At 48.5% G+C, this 26795-nt stretch overlaps 2 protein-coding genes and 1 long non-coding RNA gene across 3 annotated transcripts; 2 read left to right on the top strand and 1 right to left on the bottom strand.

The window, feature by feature from the left end:
* The first annotated feature begins 4799 nt into the window (after window positions 1–4799).
* LOC149871815 (acyl-coenzyme A thioesterase 1-like) lies at window positions 4800–14301 on the top strand. Its single transcript, XM_090033305.1, has 3 exons — window positions 4800–5396; window positions 6443–6645; window positions 10512–14301. The coding sequence occupies exons 1-3, from the start codon at window positions 4865–4867 to the stop codon at window positions 11115–11117; spliced, it is 1341 nt and encodes a 446-aa protein (XP_089889431.1). The 5' UTR covers window positions 4800–4864; the 3' UTR covers window positions 11118–14301.
* On the bottom strand, window positions 13639–17042 carry LOC149871816 (uncharacterized). The gene is made up of 2 exons (XR_016440302.1): window positions 16918–17042; window positions 13639–15452 (listed from the first exon to the last, which is right to left on the bottom strand). It is a non-coding gene; the product is annotated as an uncharacterized LOC149871816 (long non-coding RNA).
* LOC149871817 (acyl-coenzyme A thioesterase 1-like) lies at window positions 16972–26531 on the top strand. The gene is made up of 3 exons (XM_090033306.1): window positions 16972–17648; window positions 21944–22146; window positions 22998–26531. The coding sequence occupies exons 1-3, from the start codon at window positions 17117–17119 to the stop codon at window positions 23571–23573; spliced, it is 1311 nt and encodes a 436-aa protein (XP_089889432.1). The 5' UTR covers window positions 16972–17116; the 3' UTR covers window positions 23574–26531.
* Window positions 26532–26795: the final 264 nt, after the last annotated feature.

Below are 26795 nucleotides of genomic sequence, written 5' to 3' on the forward strand. Positions count from 1 at the left end.
GAAGTGCCAGCGGCAAAACCGGAACTGCCGCCAGTGCTTCTCTCAGCACCCCAGCTCCCCAGCGCCAATCTCAGGAGGGGCACTGGCCAGCACTTCTCCCAGTGAACCCACTCCCCAGCCACCAAAGGCCAATATCGGGGGGGCATGTGCCCCCCCATGACCGCCTTACACATCTCCTGTGCTCTAGTGCCCCCCAGCATCTGGCTTGAGCCACTGCAGACATGTGCCTGCATTTCCTGGTTTAACAGATCATGTCTGTACAGTTATTAATCAAGTTAAGCTGCACAGCTTAGATTAACCTGCATAGAATGAATCAGTTGTTTCTCAAGCTCTTTGAATGTCTGTCCCTAGCCCTAAGGAGAGAGTAAAGGGGAGACTTCAGGAGATAACTGACATCAGAAGGTCACACAATGAGACAAGCATGAGGTGACCTGATGGGAAAGGCCATACATGGTGGATCCAAGAGGAGATGTATTCTGAAATCATTGTGAACCAAGTAGTCTGAGAGAGTTCAGCTTCATGAAGCATTGAGTAGCATGGCATATGTACTCAATACCTTTGCACAGCACAAGCATTGGCTCCAACCGGCTTCTACATGAATATGTTAGAAGTGCAGTTCCTCACAGCAGGGCAGTGCAGCAGGGATCCCAGGGGGAGTGTTAGGGCTACAACAGCAACCTTCCAGGCCGGAGATGCTGCACCACTGTCCCTCAGGAATGACATGAGGCTGCGTTCACTGCACAAGGGGCCAGCGGCAACCCCTCAGACCCAGCACCACCTTCTCCAGATGCCATGGCACCTCCTCAGGTCAAGGCAGCCGTGCACTCAGCCTACAGAGATGTTGTGCTTGTTAAGTCGTTTGGTAAGTAAAGTCTTTTCTACCAAAATCAGTATTTGCCCCAATGTGGGAACTGATGTGCAATCTGAGCCACGTGAGGATGGCTTGTTTGGTAACTGGAAAACTGGCTGACATACCCTGTGGTTGCCGAATCCTGTGATCCCAGGAACAGGGGGGAGAGTGCTGCTTTCCCGCGGGACCTTCAAGTCTGGAGGATCTCCACGTTCTGCCAGCAAACCTCTGTCAGGAGCAGCATTTGACAGCACAGATGAGGACAGAGAGGAGAGTTCTGCTTCCATAGGGAAGCTTTGAAAGCTGAGGCTCTGCCAGCTGAACTTGGAGCACCTCTGCCCTCAAAGCTGCCCTATGGCCAGACAGCCCCTGCCCATGCTGCAGATTAAGCAGAGGCCACTAGAAGGTTTTGCTTCTTCTAGAGAACTGGGGATTGTTCTTTTTGTCAGGTGTGCTACAAATTAGCCCTGCACCTTCAGGCACCCCCAGGACAGTTCAAAAGTTTACCATCGTTGGAACCTTCTGCCCTTCTGACCCACCCTCCCAGCATGCCACTTCCATCCTCATTGTGTATATGCAAACGCTAGCCAGGGAACAGGACGTCCCAACTTGTGGCCAACAGGAGATACCCATGATTCTGTTGGACTAGAAGATAGTCAAGTTGAAGTGTGTTTGCCTGGATGTGGGAGTTCAAGACTAGGTGGTAGAGTTGCAGAATTCTGTCCTTATCTTTAAAAATTTGTGAGCGCCAGTTACTTTGAATCTTTTCGTTTTGGAAAGCTTGCTTCTTAGGGCTACCATATTTCCAGTTCCAAAAAAGAGGACACCTGTTGCACAGGGTAAGGGGTGGTATATGATTGTGGAGGGCAGCGATATGTCAGTGCCCTGTCCCTGCCCATTGCATTGCCCTGCTGTTGCCCCCTCACTCCTGACCCACTGACCACTGGCTCTACCAGTCTCCCCATTCCCAACCCGCACTACCCTGCTCCCCAGGCCATGCTTGTGCCCCTCACTCCCAACCTACAGTCCCCCACCCCCTCATGCCCCTCACTCTCAAGCCACAGCCCACCAGCCCTGCTGGTGGACCTCACTCCCAACCTGCAGCCCCCTGTTCCCGCCAGCCCTGCAGTGTCTCCTGGATGCCCCATCCCTGCAAGCACAGGCACCAGCCCCAGTGCTGCTGACTCGGCCATGCAGCTCCCCACTGCCCCCAAAGGGCCCCACCACCCCCATCCACTGCTCCCACCACCCTGCCTGGCTGCATGCTGGCCACATGCGTGTGCACCCTATACACACGTGTCGTTTCCCCCACCCCACTCCATCCAGCCCCAAGCAGCTGCTTGCTAGGGCAAGCCAGGAAAAACTTCAAAGCTCAGCTGACCAAAATCGTGGACATTTGATCATATTTAAAAAATCCCTGCCTAGATGGAGATTGAAGGATCCAAAACGACGACATGTCTGGGAAAACCTGGACGTATGGTAACCCTATTGTTTCTTAACCCATGTTCTTTCTTGTTTATACATGTGATAGTGTGCGCTCCAGGCCATACGTGAACTATGTCAATGGTTCTCAGTGTTTTTAGACTCAAGGCACACCTTGTTAGGCTCAAGGCACCCATTCATAGATTCAAGGCACTCCTCCAAAACTGCCAGCTCCCAGTTTTCACTCAGTTTTTGACTACAGAAATATAATAGAGCAATGTTTCTGTTGGAAAGAGCTCAGAAAGACCACAACAGGTCAGAATGTTTTTTACATCATGACTCCCTGTTTGAAATCTCTAGGTTGGTGAATCATGTTTGCATGCCTAACCATGCCAACATTGTGAGGCACCCAGGAGCACCCATAAAGTGACTGCAGGGCAGATTGGTTGAGAATCACTGAAATAAATAATGCCATAAACCTCTGGATGGATCATACCATAATTCTCATTTACTACCAAAAAGTCTTCAGTGCCTTCATTTGTAGCTGAAGGGACAATCTCAAATAAAGTGACATTTAGGAAACAAGCAGGCATACAGCAAAGGGAGGATTTTCATGACATGAATTTCATAGCAACCTTCCTGTTAAGAAAGCTAGTGTTTTGTCCAGGTCATTGCATGATCTTCTGTTTCTTCAACTGTGAATTGTATGTAGGACCAGGCAGATACACAGCTTGAAGCTGGGAAAGGGGTGGGGAGGGTGGAATTATGGCAGAGGATTAGCCCTCTTATTCATGCACAAAGCAGTCAGGATACAGAGCCACATTTAACTCTTGAGGGGTCAGTTTTTGCCAAGGATTTGGCTCTCAAATAACGAGAGGAGCCCTGACAGAACCATGGCACTGACTGTCTTGGTGGAGAAAGTCACTAGAGAGCACACTGGGGAGGTGCCGCCCTGGCCTGGAGGATGGAGAACATCCCTGCTCTGAGCAGCCTCCTGTGCCATGGGAGAGTCACGGGGCTGGCCCCTGGGGAGCTAGAAGGCCCAGACGTACTGTTGCGAAGTCTCTTTATAACAAGCAGAATTGGGCTTGCGTTTTTTTAAAAGTTGTTCATATTTTTTGAGAGTCACGTATTGCAGTTTTTGGGGCTTGTTTTATTTGGAGCTTGCTTATTTTGCGTGTGGCTGAGGCCAGTTTCCATGGACACCCCAGCAACAGGCGTGCTGATTAGTGCAGGGCCAGGGTTTCTGCGTAGACTGGCCCCAGCAGCGCTGGCAGGGAGCACAGCAGGGCCGGGAGCTCCTCTGGGCTCAGGCTGGGACTGTGGCAGTGACAGCGTGGTCTGGAACTGGGGCAGAGCCGCAATCTGCAGCTCACACGCTCTGGGCAGGGGCATGCAGGCAGCAGATCGTGGCTGTGCCCCAGCTCCAGACCACGCTGTCACCGCTGCAGGGAGCCAGGACAGGGCCGATATCTGCTGCCTGCACATCCCAGTTATGAAGACTGGGGATTTGCTACAAGAATGTTGTCCCAAGCTGGGATATGGTCCAACAGTTCAACACAGGAATATATCTGATGGCAACAGAGATTGTGGAGGGCAGAGAGAGCAAAGATGGCTTTTTTTTAATAATGTCAGTACACACACATTTATCTAAATATTATATGCAGCAAAACTAGAACTGCTAAAAAGATATGGAGCTGTATATGGAGATCTTCCCTACTCCCCTCTCTTTGAAATGGGTTGGTGTAGGCTGCTATGGGCAGATCACAGCAGGGTGTTTGGTCAAGCTAGTGGAGCTGACCAGTTTTACTTTTGCTGCTGGCTTTGGCCAAGGACCCCACTGTTCAGGGCCCTTGCCTCTGCTGCAGCCCGGCTAGTAGATAATACCAGGAGACAAATGATCAAGCAAGCAAGCAAGCAGAGAAGAGCCCTGCTGTGGGCTCTCCTGGTGGCTGTTTAACACCAGGACAACTCCAGGCAGCCTGCTTCCTGGGCTAGGTGCAGCCCCTTGAGGCTGCTTTCAGTGTCTTTTATCCTTCCCACTGGGGGCTCACAGTGGCTACTCCTCTCTTACTCCCCACACCTGTGTCAGCTCCCTTGCTGCAGGACTCACTACCCCCCAGGCCCTGGCTCCTCAGCATCCAGCGAATTCTCACAGGTCTGGGCTGGGTGTGCAGAGGTGCCTCTGGGGTGTAGGGCTCTTCAGACTCCCCCAAGCCCCTAGTAACAGGGCAGGGCCCTGCTACAGTCAGCCTTATTTTAAACGTGGCGCTGCATTTTTTTCTTGCGAGACTTGGCAAAACAGCTCTGCAACGACTGTGCGCGCTGCTCCCAGTGCTGCCCCACCACGGACCCAGTGCCACGGGCGGCTGGAGCTGCCGTGGCTGCTACGTGCAGGAGCTGTGGTTATGCTAGGCTGCAGTCATGCTAAGCTACAGTCAAGCTGAGACCAAGCGGAGCACAACATGGCCGGCAGCGCTAGGGGCCGGGAGGAGCCGCTGCCGGAACCAGCCTCTGCCAAAGGGGGCGGGCGAGGCGAGGCGAGGCGACGCGACGCGACGGGGGTCGGGCTGTTCAGGCGGCGGCAGCAACATGTGGGTGCCTGCGCTGCGTCTCCTCCGCAGAACTGGCGCCTGCGCCCCGTGTCGCCCCGGCTCGGCCATGGGCGCCCCGCGCGTGCGGCTGGTGCCGGACGGGCGCAGCCTGTGGGACGAGCCGCTGGGCCTGGCGGTGCAGGGGCTCGGCCCGCGGCAGGAGGTGACGCTGCGGGCGGCGCTGCAGGACGAGGCGGGCGAGGACTTCGAGGCGTGCGGCCGCTACCGCGCGGACGGGCGCGGGGAGCTGGAGCTGGGCCGCGCGCCGGCGCTGCCCGGAGGCAGCTTCTCGGGGCTGGAGCCCATGGGGCTGCTGTGGGCGCTGCGGCCGCGCCGGCCCTTCTGGCGTCTGTTCAAGCGCGACGTGCGCAGCCCCTTCCGCCTGCGGCTGGACGTGCTGGAGGGCCACGGGCCCCTGCCGGGCCGCCTGCTGGCGCGGGCCGAGCACGAGCGCTGCTTCCTGGGGCCCGGCGTCGTCCGCCTGCCGCTACGCCACGGCCGCCTGCGGGCCACGCTCTTCCTGCCGCCCGGTGAGCACCGCCGCCCCGCCCCGCCTCGCCTCGCCTCGCGGGGGGCACAGGTCCAGGCCGCCGGCATCGCGGGCCCCTCGGCTCGGTGGGGGGAGCCCGCTCATAACCCCAAAACGGCAGCAGCCCTGGGGGTTGGACTAGGCGATCTTGCCTGTGTCTCTGGAGCAGGTGTCTGGAGGACAGAGCTGTCCTGGAGCAGGCTGAATGAATTTGGGGTTGGCTGAGGGGGTTACTAGAGCCACAGCACGGGTGCAGGGGATACACGCCAGCTCTCACATGTGCTCAGCATAAGCCACCGAACTGCAGCCCTGAAGAACCAGAGGAGGATGGGCAGGAGGGCAGAACACAACCCTGTGTGCTTGTGGGACCAGCAAGGAAGAATCCCTGCTATAAAACCTGAGGTGGCTCCTGCCTGGGAAGTGGGAGTGGAGGAGAAAGGCCTGGGTGTGTTAGTCATGGGATGGCTCTGACTTAAGACATAAAGTCCTTGTGCACAACTTATTAAAGTTTAAAAGTGCACAAGGACTTTATGAAGACCCTGCATATACAGGGGGAATTGCTTCTTAAGGTAAAGGACAGTGGTAGCTCAAGAATAAATGGGTATTAAAGGTGATCCCAGAATAACCTGAAGCTAGAAACCAGGAGAACAATTGCAGTCTTCAAAAGAGCATGGTTTTACAGCGGCCTTCCAATGGGTGTGCTGTAATGGGAGCAAACAGTCAGTCTAGGTAGTTTTTAAAATAGATTGTGATAAATTTGAATTGGATTATATGACATGCTTGCCTTTGATTGCAAAGGACTAGACTTGGCAAGCCAAAGGGTGCCTTATAGTGCTGCGTCCATTGTCGTTAATTTGGGAGATTCTGTATGATTTACGCCTGCAGGCAGCGTAGCAGATCTGCTGTCCTGTGCAACTGTTATTAATCTCTAAGGTATTTGGCAGTTTACTGAGAATTGATAGAAAATATGGGAGTCTCATGTTCTCTAGTTATTTAGTTTATAAGAGGGCAGTATCAAAGGGAAGCTCCTTATCTCATTTGCTACAGGAGATGGCCCTTTTCCTGGAATCATTGACCTGTATGGAACTGGTGGAGGGCTGCCAGAATACAGGGCATGCCTGCTGGCCAATCATGGCTTTGCCACCTTAGCCCTGGCTTACTATAACTATGAAGACCTCCCCAAAGAGATGACAGAATTCCACCTGGAGTACTTTGAGGAGGCTGTAAACTACATGCTGGAACACCCTCAGGTTAGTTCATTGGATTGCTCTTTCCCCAACACACAGGGTTCACATCCCAAGGTTGTTGGGAAGCTGCACTGGACACAGCTGCTGTGCTAAAGTACAGGTTCTGTTGAATTCTGTTATTATCTACTTGGTTTGTATCTTTCTTTCCGTCATGTGTCAGCAATCGTCTGTGACAGGTCAGTTGACCTTCTCCTGTCAGAGAGCAGAGTGCTTTGTCCACCGCTAGCAAATTCCACTACATTTTATCTGTTTCTTCTGAGGGGTTAGCAGGAACCGGTGGCGTTGGTTATTCTCAGGTGTCCAGAGGGTTTTAAATCTTTTTCTAGATGGCTGTGATTAGGTAACTGATCTGTGACCTTGTCATGCGTGACAAGCTGCTTTGATCTGTGGTTCAAAGGAGTCCCCACACTTCTTGTGGGGGGGAAAAAGCTATCATGATCGCTACTATAAATTGAAACTCTCCAGTCTGGTATTGCAGTCTCTAGTAGCTGGTTGTGGCTTTTGGTGACCACATAGATCATTGTTGAGATCCTAAAGCACTGTTTTAAATTTTGTCTTGTTAATACTTTTCCACATTTGCATTTCCCTTGAATGTGCCCTCTTTTTGCACTGTCATGTAAGTGAGGGAAAGAGTGGTCAATACCAAGCAATAATATCCTTGGCCAGTTATTTTCATTTTTTCATTGTTGATGTGTAAAGCTGTTGCTACCATCATCTACCTGTCTTTCCTTGGACTTGGACTCATCAGAACAGGGCTCCTCTAGAGAGCTTGTTGTCCAGCATTACTATGACCTGGCAAAGGTGAATCAGCCGTCTGGGCTATGCTATTCAGGCAGTTGTGGGGAGTTGTATTTACTCCAAGATCTCAGCGTTCTTTATTTTCTGTGACAGTTTTGCTTTTGAACGGCACAGACATCCAGACTGAAGACTGGTTAAACTTCTGTTAGGTAAACGTGTTGCTCTTCCATGAGTCTGACCCATACAGATGTCTGTCGAGACTAAAGATTTCATTGCAACCCTGCTAATGCATTTCCTGAATTTGTAATGCTTGTTTCGGGGATTGTTATGTACCAGAGTCCATCTTATTTGCTGTATGTATTGGCTTGAAGATCTCCACAGATACAAGCACAAATCTCATCTGTCACTGGAGCAAAAGCTGGTTCCATAGCTGGGGACTGTTAGTGAGATAAAAGTTACATCTTTCCTGCTCTAGCTACAGCATTAAAGATGCAACAGGCAGAGAGACCTGTGGTTTACAACAGCATCTCTGATCTGTTGTCCTCTTAAATTTCTGACATGCAGTCACACTTAACACCTGCTTAAGATTATTTTACTGAGAGTTATTATTTAAAATATAGGTCTTCCCTTGTCACCAACTCATAGCTGAGAACGGGGTAGGCAACATTTTTGGCTGGAATGCCAAAAACCTGCAATGTCTACCGTAAGGTACTGGAGTACTGGCATGCCGGAAAAACAAAATGGGGGTGGGGGGGTACATGGCAGGATGCACTGCACATTAATATAGTTAATAACCATAAATGGAGGGTTTTGGGGTTGTTGTTTTTTTACAGTAAATACCCCGTTTTGTAAAAATTCTAAACCTGGTGACAATAAATGAAATGTCATATACTGCCATTGTTCTTGTGTATTCTTTTTTTTTAAGCATGTTGTGATGGGAGAGGGAAAAAAGAGGGAAAGAGAAGAGACAGCAAAAAGAAATAGAGAATGAGGGAAAGAAGAGAGAGAAAAAGAGAAAAAAGGGGACAAAAAGAGAGAAGTGAGAAGAGAAAAAAAGAAAGAAACAAAAAGGGAATGAGGGCATGTCCCTCACTGTCCACATCTCCCACTGCTACCGGCTGGGGCTTGGTCCTGATGGCCCTGGGGCTGTGTCCAGTGGATGGAGGCAGTGACACTCCGGCAGCAGCCTCCAGGGCCAGAGTGCTCGGGGCTCCCCAGCGATCCTGGAGCAGGAGGAGCCCAGCCCAGGGCTGGGAGGAAGGGCTCAGGAAGACGGACACCCCATCCCACATGGGTGGAGGCAGCATTTGGGCGGTTCAGGGTGAGGTGCTGTGGATAGGCCAGCCTGCCCAGGCCCTTGGGAAGGCTGCAGCTGGAGGAGAGTAGAGTCTGGGCAGGAAGTGGGGGCTGCCCTGGGACTCCGCAAACTTGGGCTCTGGTGGTCAGGCAGGGGGGACCCAGTGGCTCCCTCCCAAGATGAGGCCTGACCCAGCCTATGCAACTCTGCAGGGATGGATCACAGCATCCCATGAGGGGATGCCACCTGACCAGGGCAGGACACTGGGCTCAGGGAGCTCCTGGCTCCAGGCTTGGCCTCCCTGCATGCTGGAAACAGTGCGAGCGGGGCAGAGCAAGGGCCCGGCTGCAGTTCCTGTCCCTGGTGCAAGGGGCCAGCTGCAGTGCCTGTCCGCGGAAGCCTCCTGAGTCCTGGGAATAGTCTCTGTGGGCAGCTCTCAGGGCTGAGCTGGCTGCGAGTGTCCAGTGCAGCAGCACTCTGCAGTGCCTGTCCAGGCCTAGGCTCCAGCCCCTGGAGGGGAGCTGCAGGTGGGTGAAGCCAGGGCCTGGGCATGTGCTGCAGAGGGCCACAGTGTTGGAGGCTCCCAGTGGGTGGGTGAACCCTGGGCCTGGCTGGGGCTTAGGCAGACAGATGCCCCATTCCATCTGGACGGGGTTTGCACTGGGCTGTTAAACGCTGGGGCCAGGGCAGCACAGGGAGAAGCAGGTGCGATGGGGAGGCACCACAGGCAGGCCAGCCTGGCCTGGCCCTTGGGAAGGTAGCAGCCAGAAGAGAATAGGGACCACATGGGAAGCAGGGGCTGCCCTGGGGTTTTGCAGGCTTGGCCTGCAGCCGGCGGGCAAACAGAGGTACTGACCCTGGTTTGTGCAGCTCCGTGGGGATGGGCCACAGCTACCCTGCCTTTGAGGGGGCACTGCCTGGCTGGGGCAGGACATTGGGTTTGGAGGGCTCCCAGCTTGGCCTCCCTGTATGCTGGCCACAGCATGTGTGGGGCAGAGCTGCCCCTGGTGCAGGGGCCCAGCCACAAGAGCCCCCTGGGCCCCAGGAACAGCAGCCGTGAGCAGTGCTCGGGGCTGAGCCAGCTGGGAGCCTCCAGCCAGTGGCCCTATGCAGTGCCTGCCTGGGCCCCAGCCCTGCCCACCTGCAGCTCCCCTCTAGAGCCCAGGCCAGAATGGGGGGGTGCAGCCTGGGGACAGGGTCGGTGTCAGCGGAATGCAGACAGCTTCCCATGGGGGGGATAGGATCAGGAGAATTTCTGACCCTAATCCCCCATGCCTGCCACAGTGCTCGGACCTGTGGCTCCTCTGGAGAGCCTGAGCAGCAACTTGAAGAAAAAAAAAGTAAAAACAATTTTCTTGCGCACCACCTGGCATGCGTGTTGGGGATTGCCTATCCCTGGCCTAGAATGTCAGTGTTTTAAAATGTATGTAGTTCTTTGTAAATTTTTAAAGACATTCACTACCCACAAACATGCAAAGGATGCTTCTCCTGGCTATAATTATATTAGGTGTGATCTCCTGTCTTGTAATCTGGGCTGAGCCAATATTTAGATGATAGAATAATAAAGGGGAAAATCAGAGGCTACCATAGAAAACTTTGTTTCGGACTGAGTTGCCCAAGCATTTTTGTCCTAGAAGCTATTATCAGTTAGTTTTAATACTGTGACTGTGCATTGTTAAAATGTTTGCCCTGCCCTCCTCCAACTGTTGCAGCAGTTAAAAGATGAAGGGATTTCTGGAAAGTAATTGCAGTTTTCAAATGATGAGCTCTTGGGGATCCATGTAAATGAAGGTTTCAGTAAAGTCCTTACAGTTTCTCTTTCTTTTCCTTTCAGGTTAAAGGTCCAGGAGTTGGCTTGCTTGGAATCTCCAAAGGGGGTGAGCTATGTGTGTCTATGGCCTCCTTCTTAAAAGGTATTACTGCAACTGTTGTCATCAATGGAGCTGTGGCCAATGTGGGTGCAGTGCTTCGCTACAAGGATATCACCATTCCACCTCTTGGGTTCGACCAAAGGCGACTTAAAATTGACAAGTCTGGGCTTGCAGATATTGTGGACACGTTGAACAATCCACTAGAGGGGCCTAACCAGCAAAGCTTGATCCCACTGGAGAAGGCTGATAGCCGCTTTCTGTTCATTGTTGGTAAAGATGATCGTAATTGGAAGAGTGAATTCTTTGCCATAGAGGGTGCCAAGCGCTTGGTGGCTCATGGGAAAGAGAAGCCTGAGATAATCTGTTACGAAGGAGCGGGGCATTACATTGAACCCCCCTACTTCCCAATGTGTGAAGCCTCCATGCATCTGCTTGTGGGCAGCACAGTGGTCTGGGGAGGTGAGCCCAAAGCTCACTCTGAAGCCCAGGTGGATGCTTGGCAGAAGATCCAAGCCTTCTTCCACAAATACCTCAATAGCAACCAGAGTGAAACACCCAGCAAGTTGTGACACACTTAGCTGTGAAGTTGTTCCATGTACAAGGTTTCTGGAATTTCAATTTTGTTTTAGTGAATGTATCTTTGAATGAGAATGAAAGAGAAATTGAGAGAATAAGATATCCTGGCTTGGTTTACAATGGCAGTGGATGGGTGGGGCAGATACCTGGGGTCTAATTCTTTGTTTAATAATATTTTTGCTTCCAATTTTTCTGCTGCCTTAGCTTTCTGGCCTGCACTTCTGCTATGTGTGAAGTGGGCTAGGAACTGGATGAAGATGATGGATGCAAGATAGGCCTCCATTTAAGAATGATTTTAAGTGAGGAAAGTGGTCCAACCAAGTTGAAAATTATTCAGATTTATTTCTTCAGTAAGTGTAAGGTGACTTCAGTCTTTAGCATCATCATTTCTCCTTCCATTTCTGCTTCTATTTATCAGCTTTTCTAGAAGTAGGCCTTCTCTGTAACTTCTCAGCCAAGATTTTTCTTGTATTATTTTCTTCTATCTGCAGTTATACAGTCTGCTTCCCTTTCTCATTTTTTGCCTGACTATTTGATATTCCTGCATGTCATTGTAATTTCTCTGCTTTAAACATTGTCAGCATTTTTATATCTAACAACAGTGTTTTTTGTCTCCCAAAGTTAGCAGTGTTGTTGACTCCTGATCAGACAATGAATGGATCTTTCTATCTCTAGAAAAACAATCAGGTGCTGTTGGATCCATCATACCTGACGCATAGACAAATAGCCTGAATAAACAGTTGGTATGAAGAGTACGGATTACATGTTTTCTCAGTGTTCATTAACTTATGAAAATAAGGAACCAGCAGCACTTTTCTGAGCCTGTTTTAGCTGTGCAAGTTTGTCCACCTAAGCTATGCCAGGTGTCACAATGCAGATCCACAAACCTTCCTTCTGTTGACTCTTGGCCTCTGTTGTCCAGAGGCTATTATGTGCCAAATCAGATGGTTTTGAAGGGAGAATTGGGCCCTTAAGATGCATATAGTAACTCATTTCACTTCTAAGCCAAGGTAGATCTAACCTTGGTCACTAGAGGAGTGACAAAAATAGGAAAAGTAGTGGAATGGTTAAGTTGTAACACTATAGCTGTTTCAAAATGAATTATAAAGTGGACAGCCCCTCATCACTTTTTGTACTATTACTCTACCCCAACATATCTAAGGAGAATTTAGAGGATTAAATTGGAAGGGAAGAACTAAAACCAGAAAACACATGGCAATTGTTTAAGACATGCAACCATGGCAACATTTTATTTTGATTTTTTTCTCTGTGTGTGTTCTCACAATCTTATCTGCGGACTTTACTGACAAAAGATTTGTCTGTTTGTTTGTTTTTTAAGGTGTGCAGAGCAACTACAATTCCACTTAATTTTAACTAAAGTTATAGGTTTGCAGCCCCTTTGAAAACTGAGTACTATGTTTTTGCTATGTTTGCCGTAGTTCAGATCATTATCGCCAGAGCTCTGGATTACATTTTTTTCTCCTTATGAACAGAATTGTTTAAAAAAAAAAAAACAACAAAAAACCAGCTCCCCCCCACACACACACACCATTCTAATTGCTGGGTCTATATTGCTGATAGGAAACAGAAAATACTCATACTGACTTGCAGAACTAAGATTAGGTTGGCTGGGCTGACAATTAGAAAACAGCATCTTTTTAATTAGAATGGCACAGGAAAATTCTGCCATTCTTATATAATTACTTCTCAGAGTATATTTTTTGCTTAAAAATAAAGCATTTCATTTGAAGGCATTTACAAATAAATTTGTTTATGGCATCTTTGCAGAAAATGCATTAGAACAGATCAGTCCTGCTATGTACATACTAGTTATGTTGCCAAATAGCATGATATCATGGAAAACATGCCCACAAATAATAGCTGTCTACATTTCCATTAATGAGAGAGTTTTCAAAAATGCTGATAGTAGAGATGCCAGTTTTGACAATTTCTGTTCCTGAACATAATGAACTTTGCAGTATTCATTTAAACTCCTTCATTCCTCATAGTTGTTTAGATTTCTTAGAAAGAGTGGGCTTCTTTTTTTCTCATAGAGCAAAGTGTAGGTTGAATGTACTCATTTTATTAATAATGAGCAGTGAGGTGGTTAGCCATGTTGGTCACAAGTCAGGAAGAAGGTAAAGCAGGGTGGCATCTTAGAGACTAACTGGTTCAGAGAGGCATGAGCTTTCAAAGGCACCTTAGTCAGGTGCTATGATTTGGCTAGCATCTGATGAAGTAGATTGTTGCCTGTGAAAATCATACCTGTCTGAACCAGTTAGTCTCTAAGGGTGCCTATACATGTGCTCCAACATGTTCTAATTCGAAAGCAATTTATCGAGTCTGCTTCCATATTCTAATTGGAATGCTCTAGCATCACCATAGCATCATGTGTATAAGCTCCCATGGGTTTAAAAATGGCTGCTGCGGTTCTTTAACTAAAGCTTATTGAATGTGCTTTAGTTAAAGCATCCTGCATTCATTTTTAAATATACAAGGGATTAATACATGTGATGCTGTGGCATTTTAATTAGAGCAGCTCTCTAGAAACTCTTCAAATGAAAACGCCCCACCTTCCGCCCTCAAACCTGTATAGGCAGCCTAGAGTGGCATCCTGTCTTACCTTCTGCTTGACTATAAATAATGTACTTGAGTTAGTTATGTTATCTAGGCTATACAGTATGTTTCAGTTTCCTGAGCAACCAAGGAGAGAAATCCACTACAAGAGGGGTCTTGGTCTTGCAAGATAAAATTGGATGAAAAATATTCCTGTGACTCTCAGTATTTCACAGTTCGGTGTGAGCACAGATGATTGTAGGACTTAGCCAAGGAAATAAACAATGGAAGGCTTTGCTCTGTTACTGTGAGGCAGCCATTGAGGAATATTTTCTTCCTCCCCATATCCTTCACCACTACTAAACAGTTCTTGGCTATCGGACATTACCATTTCGAAGGGCTGTGAGCTGTTGCTTGAAGTGCCAATTCCTCCACCCTGGGAAGAGTGAAGAGCTATTCCTGGGTGTGGGGTTACTGCTGGACCCCCAGGGACTTGAGTCAGGGATCTTTTTTTGCCTTCTTTCCTGGTAGAATATGATCCATTTCAAAGTAATGCCATACCAACTTCAGACTACTGTATGCAAGTTAAATAATAAATGTTATAAGCTTCTAAAAATACAACTTGTATGTTTATTGGGCTGGCAGCTTTTGTCTTCAGATATTCCATCTGCAACAAGCATGCACATGTCCTGTCAGGACACATACAGTTAGTTGTCAGAGGCTTACCTAGAAATGATTTGTGCCCTGGGGCTGCCATTCTTATACCTGCTCTTATTTGGTGCCTAGGGCTGGTGGCCTGTTCGCCCACCCCAGATGCACTACAGTTAACTTTGTTCCCTCTTAGACTTGCAGGGGCTGAGCAGGATTTTTCCTGCATTTGCTCCTCCTAGATAGTGAGAACTACTGGGGTGTTAGATGCCAAAACTGACAGGAGAGAGACTGTCCTGTCACTCAGTGCCTCCACTGCTGGCACCCTGGTAGTGTAAAAGCGAAGGAAGAAGCTGTCAGATTTGGCAAATGTAGAGGAGTGAGGAGAAAAGGACAAAGGCAGACTAAAGGACAAAGGCACGTTGTCACTTCAAAATCCAAATGAAAATCAGGAAAAACTGTCAGAGGTGACTAGCTGGTCTTTGCTCTTACTCCTTTGTTAATTGAGGAGTGGACTACATGGAATATGTGAAAATTACACATGGATAATTTGGTTTGTTGAGGTTCTTGTCGTTATTCACCAGGCAAAGTTCTGTCAGCTGCAACATTTAAGGTAAAGAACAGTGGGATGCACTGAATTAGGTAAGACTGATCTTTTAAGACAGATGATCACCAGTGTCTTGCATATCTTTTTCCATTCCATTTGGCAATAGTATTGACTTGTAGGGAGAAACAGAAAACCTGGGAGGGCTTAACTTGTAGTATGTTACATATAACAGCATGTGACATACTGAGTATATAAAGGAAGGTCCAGGGAGCAAATGAGGAGGAAGGGGTGAATTAAAACAGTGAGGGGTCCCAGTACACTGCAAATAGTTTCCATGTCACTGTGCTGTAGCTCCATTCTTCCTTGAACTGGCAGCATCTCTCAAGAGGAGATGAGGAAAACAGTTCATACCTTTTGTGGAAGTACTGTTTCAGGTCATCTGTATGCCCTGGTGTCGGGTACCTTCTGTTCATGCTTTCAAGTTCTCTGCACAAGTGAAGGTTAAAAAGATTTTGTTTAATTGCTGAGATTTATTTTCATGGTGTGAGGCCAGAAGTTTGGGCTCTAGCCACCGGGTCTATAAAGGCAGATACAAAAAAAAAAAGAGAGAAATTTAAGAGACAAATCTAAATGTGCACTCCTGAAAATTCATGTCCAGTCACCACCTAACCTTGGAGGCACCTCAGCTGTATAGGTCCCTTTGGTTTGGGCCTTTAAACTTTCCCAGGTGTCTAAGTTGTGCTTCTTCACCAAAGCTTCCCGGTCTTGATGAGGCTGAGCAGCTTGGAGCCTCTTGCACCTAAGCCTTATCAGAAACTCTGTTTCTTTGCCTAGTTCCTGGAGGGACTCAATTCAGTAGGTTCGTCTGGGAGCACACTTAATGGATCAGCGTCACCATGCAATGCAGTGGGAGGTGCCCTACTTTCAGAATGGAAGTAGGCCCTGGCTCTCCTTTTATATAGCAAGCTAGTGGACAGATCATTCCTGGGGGGCTTCAGAAATTGGGTTCTTGCTTTGAATGATGAATAAATCAGGGACCCCAGGATTGATTTTAGTTGGCTTTATTAATTTACGCTCTGTTCAACCTCCCCAAGGCCAGGAGTATCCAGTCCGGGATTCTCTCAGGTGTCGCTCCTGGATCCTGCTTACCCATCTTTCAGCATTTAGTTGCTTTTGAAACACCTGGCAGCTTGGTCTTCCCCCAAGTTAGATGCCAGGGCTAAGGCTGGTGGGCAGGGGAGTGGAAAGCACACTTAGCCTGCATCCAGCTCCACCTTCGCTTCCTTTGTCTCCCATCCCAGCCTCGCCTGGGCGCTGGGCAAGCTCCCAGCAAGAGAATAAAGGGCCTTGTCGCACTTTCACTTGCAAGGGCTGCAAAGCCTGGGGACGCAGTGGCCTGCTGCCATCAGAGGGGGCTAAGGATCTAACCCCCTCACCTCAAAGGGAGGAACCGGTTGAGCCTACCCCTAGGCAGTGCTTAGTCCAGCATGACACTACCCTCAGGGGAGACCCTGTTCCCACCTGAAATCTGCTCTCCTGACATCTGCACTGGGCACCAGTCTCTGGGAGGGGAGGACTGGTTCCAGACACCAGCTTCCCCCTGCCCCGACTCTCCTCCCCTGCAGCTGCTGGAGGACTGTTGTGTCCTGATGTGAAGGGGCTGTTGTGTTGCACTGCGGTGCGTCCTCACCGCTGCCAGGAGTGAGGGAGGTGGGCTGGGGAGCGGGGCAGCGCAGCGCTCCTGGCAGCTACACGGGGGCACCACAGCACCCTCCCCACTCGCTCGGCCAGCCCTGCCAGGTCCTAAATATGAAGCGATCGTACTGGGAGCTCAACATTATATTTGCTGAAAAACATGCAAACACGTATTATTTATGTTGCCTTGCTCATTGCAGCGAGTGCGAACCGGGTCACTGAAGTTGAAGCTTTCTTTGAGGCGAGCAATCAGAAGTACTGGCAACACCCCCAAAAGTCAGCTTAGACTCCCCGAGAGGAGTACCCGGGCTGTCTCAAAAATGATCGTACTTGTTGAGCAATTTTACCGTTATTTCTTGTTTGCGCGTGGTAGAGGGTTGAAGGGATGGCACCGATACGGTCATTACGGTACACCAGGCGACACCGCCCTCAGCCCACCGACCCGCCCGCGCTCGACTGAGGCGGCCTGGGCGGGGCGGGGCCGCCGCGTCCTTCAGCTGCCGCGCGGCGGCGCCCAGCGCTCAGCAGAGGCTGCCTACTGTGGCCATGGCGGCGGGAGGGCTGTGCCGCGCGGCGGCGGCGCGGGCCGTGGCGCGGGGCTGGCGCGGGGCGGCCACACTGGCGGTGCAGCCGGCGGCGGGGCTGGCGGACGAAGCGGTGGAGACGCGGGCGCTGGGGCTGAGGCCGCGGCAGGCGGTGACGCTGCGAGCGCTGGCGACGGCGGAGCTGGGCGGCAGCCTCTTCGCGTCGTGCGCGCACTACGAGGCGGACGCGGGCGGGCGTCTGGAGCTGGCGCGGGCCGCGGCCCGAGGCGGCGACTTCCGCGGCCTGGAGCCCATGGGGCTCTTCTGGAGCCTGGCGCCGGCCGCGCTGGAGCCGCCCTACCGGCGCCTCGTGCCGCGCGGCCTGCGCCCGCTCTGCGTCGACCTGCTGCTGCACGACGGCCACAGCCCGCCCGGCGCCCTGCCCGGGCCCCTGCTCGCCCGCGCCCGCCTCGAGCGCTGCTTCACGGCGCCCGGCGTGCGCAGGGTCCGCCTCAAGGAGGGCCGCGTCCGCGGCAGCCTCTTCCTGCCCGCCGGTGAGGGACGGGGTGCGGGGGGGGAGGGTGCAGCCGCCCCGGGGTGCTGCGAGGGGCGTAGGTGGGCAAGCTCAGAGGAGAAACCGGGGACCTCACCGAGGGACCCTCCTCCTTGCTGCGCCAGGTCCCCCCGATACTGTCCCACCTTCATTTTGTCTCCTAGAATCAGGAGTGAAGTGAAAGCTCAGAGCCACCATTTCCTGACTGCAAGGCTTGGGCTGCAAGGGACCTCCTGACAGCCCCTCTGCCTGAGGCAGAACCACCCCCCTCCAAACCATCCTGTACAAATCTATAGTCTAACCTCCTTGTAAAACAACTGTCAGTCCTGACAATACAAGGCACGAGGCCCTACCTTGGTCCAGGTGGTGCAGGGAAGCCATGGCAGCCAATGTGTGGCTTCTGTGATAGGTTGAAAGTGCCCTGCTTTGGTCCAAAGGGAGCTGTGGGAGTGCACAGCAAGTGTTTAGCTGGTCACCAGCGAGTCCCAGCATAGGTTTGTCTGACTGTGTTGTTAAAGGGGAGGGGAGTCACTAGGTTGCAGCTTGCAACTGCAAGGCAGGGAAGGAGCTCTGTACAGGCTCCAGAGTGGTCATGCTTGATCCGAAAGAACGATTGCAAACTGGTGTCTGGCTTTTTTGGCTATGGGCCTGGTGCACTGTACCAGGTCCAACTGCAGGCTGGATCCAGTCTGGTACAGGATGTTGGCCTGGCTGGGGCCTGATCCTGTACTGCTGCAAGACCCATTCTGTCATGGCTTCGTTGGGCCCTGGCTTGATCAAGCTGCACAGTAGCAGGGCCAATCCTTTTGCATAGGGACAGCCCAGCTGGAGCTGATCCGGACAAACGGGGCTTGGAAATCTGGTGGCTGGGGAGCCTCAGCAGTTGTTAGTTGCCACTGCTTCCCTACTATCAGATTTCCAAACCCATGAAGAGACCCACAGGCAAGATGACATGGCTCTGTGGGCCAGGGGATTGAGCAACACTAATTTTAAGAAATAGAAGGCACATAAGCAATGCAGAGTATAATTCATAAATAGGAACACAGCCACAGAGGATTCCTGCATGCAGAAAATAGGAAAATACACAGAAGAGAATGAAAGTAGGCACAAATAGAGCAGAAGTAATTAAATGCATAGAAAAAAACAACACAAACCCACCAATCACTGGCATGTAAATAATGATACCGTGCATCTTAAATGCTTGTAATAAGACAGGTGGGAGCAGAAGATGATTAATCATGTACAACAGAACAAGTGATGGTTATAGATCAGCTGACCCCCCTCTCTGTCTAGAATTCCCCATAACTTGGAGGACCGTCAGCTGCAGCTTCCAATAGTGAAAACACAGATTAAATTATAGGAAGTCTTGTCAATATCTTACAGCATGAAGAAAACACTTAGTTCTACCTTGAAAGCTGGTGACAAGTCATCCATTGATTCTAGTATTTTCAGTCTCCAAAGATATTCCCACTCCCCAGCAGAATGCATAAGCAAGCAGACTAGCAAGTACATGTATACCCCATTCTTGACAAAACCAGAATGTGAGTAGGAGGCTTTTCCCATTTTAATGCAAAACTTGAAGCGATAGCACCTTGGGTTCTTGTGCCTTTGCCTCTTGTGAGATACCAGTATGGCAAGTTATTCTATTGCAAAGTTAATTTATTTAAAACCCAATTCTGCATTCAGGCTACAAGGTAAGTTTCTACAAGTCTCAAGCAATGAGACTTGTTTTGAGTGGGTGCTCTCTGTATTTTATGTTAATGTATAATGTGAGGTCCTGATTCAGCAGAACACTTAAACTTATTGTATTCCCACTGATGCCCACAGGAGTTCAATTCATGTTCCAGTTTGCTGAACTGGGACTTGAATCAATATCTTATAATAACTGAGCTACTGATGCAAAGTCCAAAGTAGATGGAGAAACTGAGAGAAGGCCAGATTCAAAGTCCATCAAGGTCTAAGCACCATTTCTTCAACTTAGAAATCATACTGTTTTGCCAACAGTGAAATTCTACCCTCAAAGGCATACTTGGATTTGCTACCTAGCTTGGTGGCATCTGGAGGTCTCCAATGTAGAGAAAAAAAATGATCCTTTAAAGAGCCTTATAGCAGGTTCAGGGAGTTTTGGTTAGCTGGGACAGGTTTTCACAGTTCATAAAGGGGTGACTCACTGTCCCAAGGTCTCTTTCCAGACCTTGAGAAGGTGCTGCCAGCTTTGTGCTGCTCCCTCAGCACCACAGTGCAACCTTTCTTCTCTTCTCTTTCTCTCTCGAGTTTTCTGTCCTCATCTCAGGATTGTTGCCTCTGTCCTTACAGCCCTGGGTCTTCTGTCAGACCCTGAGAGAATCTTTGGTCTAGTGTTGCAGCTAAGCACCCTGTCTCTCCCCTAGCTTCCTCTGTAGGAAACTTTTGACTTTCTGTAGGCCAGCTAATTATCCTCTGCAGCTGGTCCACTTCTAGGCAGCCTGCAGTCAGTGCCAACTGCTTGCAGCTGGGCTGTAGTCCCTGCCAGCCAGGAGAGGGCTGTTGCCTGAGGTGTGCAGCCTGGGGCAAGCTTCTGCCAACCAGTCTGCTACAAGCCTACTGGGAAGTCCAGAGGGTTCCTAAGCAATGGTAATTTTCTTAGAGGAATGTTCAATTTCAACATTTCCATCATAGATTTCTTGGTTTCAGCAAGAAAATGAAGAATCTGTATGTCAAGCCAAGAATCTGAAATGCAAACTGCTCAAAATAAAAATGCAGTGACTGAAGTATGATTCCAAATATGTACTATAAGAGGTGTTTCTTGTTTGGAGCATATACTGGAGCCATTGGACTTCTCAAGCCATAGCAGGGTGAAGTTTATGTAATTCTTGTCTTTCCCACCCACTTGTTGATTTCAGAACAGCAGTAAAACCATCAAGTCAGTTTCATTCTATGCTATGAATTACAGGCTTGACTGCAGATTTGGAAGGTTATCCTCATAAGAACCTGAAATTTATTTTTTTTTTAAGCTAAATATTAAATTCTATAGTTGCTGATGATTTGAGCACCTTTGCTTGCCTGAATGTTTTTGGTTTCAGCAGTGATAAGTAACTGAGTATATTTTTAAGTCTTGTATTTTTTGTTTAAGTAAAGTATGAAACTTAATCATGACATTTTATAATAGAAAATGTATTCAGATTTAACTTTTTCTGTCCCCCCCCCCCCCCCATTGCCCAACGGAATTGCAAACTTTAACTTGAGGACTGAGAAACATTGCAACTTATTAGAATTCTAGAAATTAAAAATCAAGAAAAAGCAATTAACGCATCTAGTTCACTCTCTTTCAGTGTATTTCTAGTGCTCTGCTTAATTAAAAATATTCTCCAGCCCTGGGGCTTCCCTGTTCCACAGTCTGAAACATCTTGTTCAAAGCTTCTATTTCCAAAATCACTTAAGTCAAGAGGTGTTTTCTTCCATCAGAATCAGTATTTAACTCCTGCTAAAGTTAATATGCCTTTACCTGAAACACCTGGAATGCTCTTTCCCCCAGATGTTTGGATAGTTGACCTGGGTTGGGATGATGATATAGCCCTGATGGTCCAAGAAATACTGGAGAGGCCATTCCCTTTTCCCTCTTGAATGGCCTTTTGCTCTTCCACTAATTAGGTTAACTACTTAGTGCCATTTTGTTTTGCACTATATTTGTTACTACTTTACAGTCCTCCATTCCTTTAGGCAAAGGGTTTTCATTTAAATGTGAAATTATACACATGCTATTGTTCTGTCTGTTATTTAGCTCAAGCTGTGTCTGCTTCTCTCCCAGACCTGAAGAGAGGCAGTTTTGTGTCTGAAAGCTTGTCTAATGACTCCGCCCACTATACAGTTGGTCCAATAAAAGATATTGCCAAAAAAATCCTTGCCTCTGGATAATTGGAATGATCAGGGGTTTGAGCGAATCAACGGTGATATCTGATGGCCCATCAGCAAATTTGCAAGATTAAATCTCTGAGAAGCACAGACATGGTTGCTTCAGTGTTCTTCACACTCTTCAAATTCTTCTAAATACCTTGTCACCAGGACACAAAAAAGGAAGGAAGGAAGTGTCCTTAAACCCTCTAGGCAGATACCTATCTACTGTATTGTCAACATCACTGGAAAATAAATATATGCCACTCTGAAATGACATTGCTTTGACTGACCCATGGGCAACAATACTGAGCAAAAAAATGGACTGTGGCAATATCATACTCAGCTCTCCCTGTGAACCTGAAGAAACATATCCACGGATAGCAGAATTTCCTGGCTAGATAACATTTGTCATCTTTTTTGTAGGGGACGGACCCTTTCCAGGAGTGATCGATATGTTTGGTGATGAAGGGGGGTTGACTGAGTACCGAGCTAGTCTCCTGGCTAATCATGGCTTTGCTGCTCTTTCCCTGCCATATTTTGACTTTGAAGATCTGCCCAGGGTCATGAAAGATTTGAACTTTGAATACTTTGAGGAGGCAGCTAGATTTCTGCAGCGTCACCCAAAGGTGAGTGTAGTAAGAAAAATGCATCAATTCTTTTGGCTGTGAACAGTGGAAAAAAGGATTGCCATATAAAGGCAGTTTGGGTGGAAGAAGAAACAACACTCAAATTGCCTTGACACTCCAGGAAATGGCTGCTTCTGTTAGCCATCTGCTAGTGATGCTTTGAGTCCCAATAGTGAAGGAAAGTGTAGGACTGAGTGACTTCTGAGAATGAATAAACTTAATTTGGAAATCAAAGTGTTTGATCAAAGTAGTAAGGTTCTGGAAAAGCCTTCAAGGGGGGTAGTGTAGACAAAAAAAAACAACTCCTTTTTTTGATGGACCTGCATTAGTTTATAAAAGGAATTATATGACATAATTGTCTCAATAGCAGCAGAGTAGACTCAGGAGATCCCTTCCAGTGTGTGTCCAGGACTGATCCTGCAAGTAAAAGGAAGTTCAGGACTAGATAATACCTGTCAGTTAAAGAGGTGTTTCTGCTGGGGCTGCCTTCGTATGTCAGTCTTAAGTGGAATATAGTTAAATTTCCCTCTGTTTATTCTGAAAGAGGCAGTTTGCATTAAAATATGTGGTAGCTAAATGGGTCAGGTCTCAGTGGCTGGACTTCAGATGCTTGGAATGCAAGAGCCTGTGGTACCTTTTTGATTAGAGGTGGTACATTTTTTGCTCCTTGAAAAATAAAACAGAACAAATGGGCTGTCGTGACCCATGTTCATAGGTCCAGATTGTAACCTTCCAACAGATATTATTGGCAATTTGTCTAGTATGTTTGGAAGAAAACACCAAAGAAATTTAAGGCAAGTCTTATTAATACATACTCTTTTTCCTTTCATCTCTGTACTCCTTGTCTAAAGGTGAAAGGGCCAGGAATTGGAGTGATTGGAACAGGGAAAGGGGCAGAATTGGCATTCTCCATGATCACGTACCTGCCAGAGGTGGTAGCTGCTGTCTGTATCTCTGGCTGTAGCTTCCACACAGTCGCTGACCTTCATTATGGTGAGAAGACACTGCCTGCACTGCGCTTTGACATGAGCAAGGTCATTGTTTCTGAGAATGGCGTGTTTGACATCTTTGAAGCACTGGATGACCCAAGGGATCCAGCCAATTCCCACTGCTGCATCCCCATAGAAAAAGCAGAGGGTCATTTCCTCTTGGTGGTCGGAGAGGCTGACCGTACCTGGAAAAGCTCGTTATATGCTGAACTGGCAATTGAGCGCCTACGCCAACATGGGAAAGACAACTTTACACTCTTGAGTTATCCAGGAGCAGGCCACCAAATTGATCCCCCCTCAACCCCATTTTGCCTGGTAGCCATAGATCGTGTCCTCAGGGTGCCCGTTCTTGGTGGTGGGGAGAGCAGAGCACATGCTTATGCTCAGGAAGACTCCTGGTGGAAGATTCAAAATTTCCTGCGCTTGCATTTGGGATAAGTGCTTCAGAATCTGAAAGCTGCTGCCAAAACACAGGATGCTGAGTATTGAGCCTCCAAAGCGACTTAGAGGACAGGAGGGACTAGCTTGGAAGGAAAGATTCCCTATGGACAGCTTAGCCAATTTATATGTCAGTGACATGAATAAATGCTTATAAGTAGAGTCTTTGCTTTTGATGGTTGGAGGGAGCTGTCAAAGGAACCGTAACTAGGAGTACAAGGGAGAATTGAAACACTGGCAAAGTGTAGGCTGTAGTTTAGTAAAATATTTTTGATACTAAGATCAATTTAGACTGTAGAATTACTATCCAAAGTGGGCGGTAAAAGTCTGCCTTGCAGGATTTAAGAGCCACAGAGTCCAGCACCTTGGCTGGACCTGCAAAGGACAGCAGTCAAGCACATTAGTCAGCACCTAGAAGAATGATGGCAGCTCAAGGCAATGAGCTTGGATCAAAACTCTAGAAAACAACTTGGACTTGCAAACTGGCCATTTTGCCTTCCACCTTGAGATTTAAATCTAGTTCTCTTCCCAGATGTCTTCCTCTACATGCATCTCTATAGAGCACTCCTTTTTATAATTGTGACTTTGCTCTGCCTACTTTGGAAAGGTTTCTTCTATCAGTTTTACTAGGGGTGCGGCCCTGGTGTTATGTTTGAGCAATACCTCAGTGTTGGACATTGATTTTCAACAAGCACTTCCAATAGCTCTTTACACTCCCAGTTGCAATACCTTCTGTGCTGGACAAGGAGAGGGGCAGTTGCAGCCCTGTCTGGTATTTTCAGGGGGGTTTATCTGGATCTAAGGTGCCTTAGCTTATCAGGCTAATAGATTTTACTTGGCAAGTGGATATGATGGCTCTAGATAGTCCAGTTGAATGTATTTTTATTATATGCATTAATATTTCTTTCCCTCTTCAGTCAATTGCCTATCTTACACTAGAAGCACCTGTAGTTCAATTAGGGAGCTGAGAAATCCTGTTCTTTTAGAATTTCCCGCTAATGGATCATAATAGTCAGTGGCCATTGGACACTTAATAGCTGGCGCTAATAGTCAGTGCTGGGAAAGCAACTGAGGAGCAGGTGAACAGGTTGGGAGGCCTGGCCTACAGCTGCCATTTGAGCTGTAACTTTTTCAACGGCTGTCACTAAATGGCATCAACCAACCTGAAGACTAACTAACCAAGAATAAAAGATTCCTGGGTTAATTTTCATGGTTATGAAGAGATTAGAGCAGGGATAGGCAAAATATGGCCCTTGGGCCAGAACTGGCCTACCAAGGGATTTCATCTGGCCTGTGGTGGGTCTCAGTCCTGCAGGGCCGTGGTGTGTGTGGCCAGTCCTGCGCATGCAGTAGGGCTGGGGCATCACAGCAGCCAAACTTACTTCCTGGCAACCCCAGTGGCAGCAGCTCCTAGCCCCACTGCCTGGGCACCCCCTTTCATCTGCCCTACACCTAGTGGTGGGGGTGGGACGAATTCAGGTAGACCATGCAGTTGGGCAGATGGGATGGAGCTGCAGGCAAGCAAGGAGAGGCATCCAGGATGGGCAGGAGGAGCTGGGATCATAAGGCAGGATTACAGGGTGGTGATAGTGTGGAGCTAGGGCCTGGGGCAGAGCAACAGGCACCAGTTCCACCGGCAAGAGTGTACAGGGTGTGGATCTCAGCTCTTCCCTGGCCCCCAGCCCCATGCTGTCACTGGCCCAAGATCCAGGACCCAGGCCTGTCTGCCCATCCTGCTCCCAGATTTCACTCCCTTCCTACCCATGGCCCCATCTCAGCCACCTAGCTGAGGGCAGAGAAGAGCCACTTAGGGAGTTTTCGTGAGCTGCTGCAAGGGGGAGAGGTGTTGACGTGGCCCACGACAGTTCACCAGAAACCTTTAAGTGGCCCTTCAGCCCAAATAATTGTCATCCCCTGGATTAAAGTCGTTAGGCCTATAGCTGCCAGGTTATTGTCATTGTGTTCAGAGGTATACTGGCCTGAGGCCTCTTCTTTCCATTATTTTGGTGGAAAAGAACCACAGTTTCTTCTTAAAATTCTCTCTTTTTTGGGGGTAGGGCGTGGGAAGGAGGTGGAGTACAAGGATGGCTGTGCTAGAGGTCTAATTCCTTAGCATCACTGCAAGACAAAATTCCCCTTTCAGGTTCCCTATTTTCAGGCTGTCCAGGAGAAAATGGAGCTTCAGCTTGTGACCTTGACTTCTGTTTAGCATCATGGGGGCCCTCCTTCCTCCATTCTGCTTTCTGTGTGCTGGTGCTTGTTAACTTCACTCTGCATTCTGTAACACTCCATAGACTTGGCACAAACTCAGTTGTGCTCACACCCCCTATAGCATTTTTACAGCCATCCTCAGTTGCTCTCTCCCTGTTGGTTGAGATCAAATGGGCCTAGCAGGCAGATCTCTATGACAGAAACACAGGCCTGTAGCCAGCACTGATGAGCACATCAGTGGTGGGTTTGTCCCCAGGTTCCATTTCTTTGCACTCCCCACCTGTCTGTCTTGTATGTACCTGCCTGCAGTCTGCTAGAGTGGTTGTGGAGTGCTTCTTGCCAGCCTGGTGGTCTGAGTATTTGCATACTACATCTCCATTGTGTCCTCTTACAAATCTATTATCAGCCAAGACTGCAGATTCCCAGCACAAGTTTGTAGAGCCCAGTATACTCCCAAACATGCTGAGACAATTAAGCAGGAACAGGTCTAACCAAACAGCTGGGTTAACAAGCAAATTGTTTCCTAAAAGAGGAATTATTTATCTTCCCATTTTCAAGTCAGGTATATTATGCCTTTATTCTTGTTCACTGGATGTTAAAGAAGCCAATGTCAACAGCTGTAATACAAAGCTGGTGGTTTAAGTACGCTGTTTACAATGTTAATTTCTCTAAATGCATTTTAAATATTTCAGAAAAATATACAGTAAATATTTAGTAAAGCGCTTTATTAAATTTATTATTACTGCACTAGAATTTCTGGCTGAAACTTTCTACTTTAGTTTTCCTTTTCAAATAGTTCATTTGTTTTAAAAAGTATTATTATTCAGATTTGACAAAGGGATTTGGGAAGAAGAAAACTAAAAAGCACTTAATAGTGTAATTTGATTACATAAATACACCTCACAAAGAAAAAGCTACCAGCGGTCAAAGAACACAGGCAAAATTGTCTGCAGCGTGTAGACCTGGCTTTTGCACTAGAAATTTATAAATTTACAAAGACACTCAAAATCT

Source organism: Crocodylus siamensis, chromosome 2, assembly GCF_052110815.1.
Source record: "Crocodylus siamensis isolate JL-2025a chromosome 2, ASM5211081v1, whole genome shotgun sequence".
NCBI lineage: Eukaryota > Metazoa > Chordata > Crocodylia > Crocodylidae > Crocodylus > Crocodylus siamensis.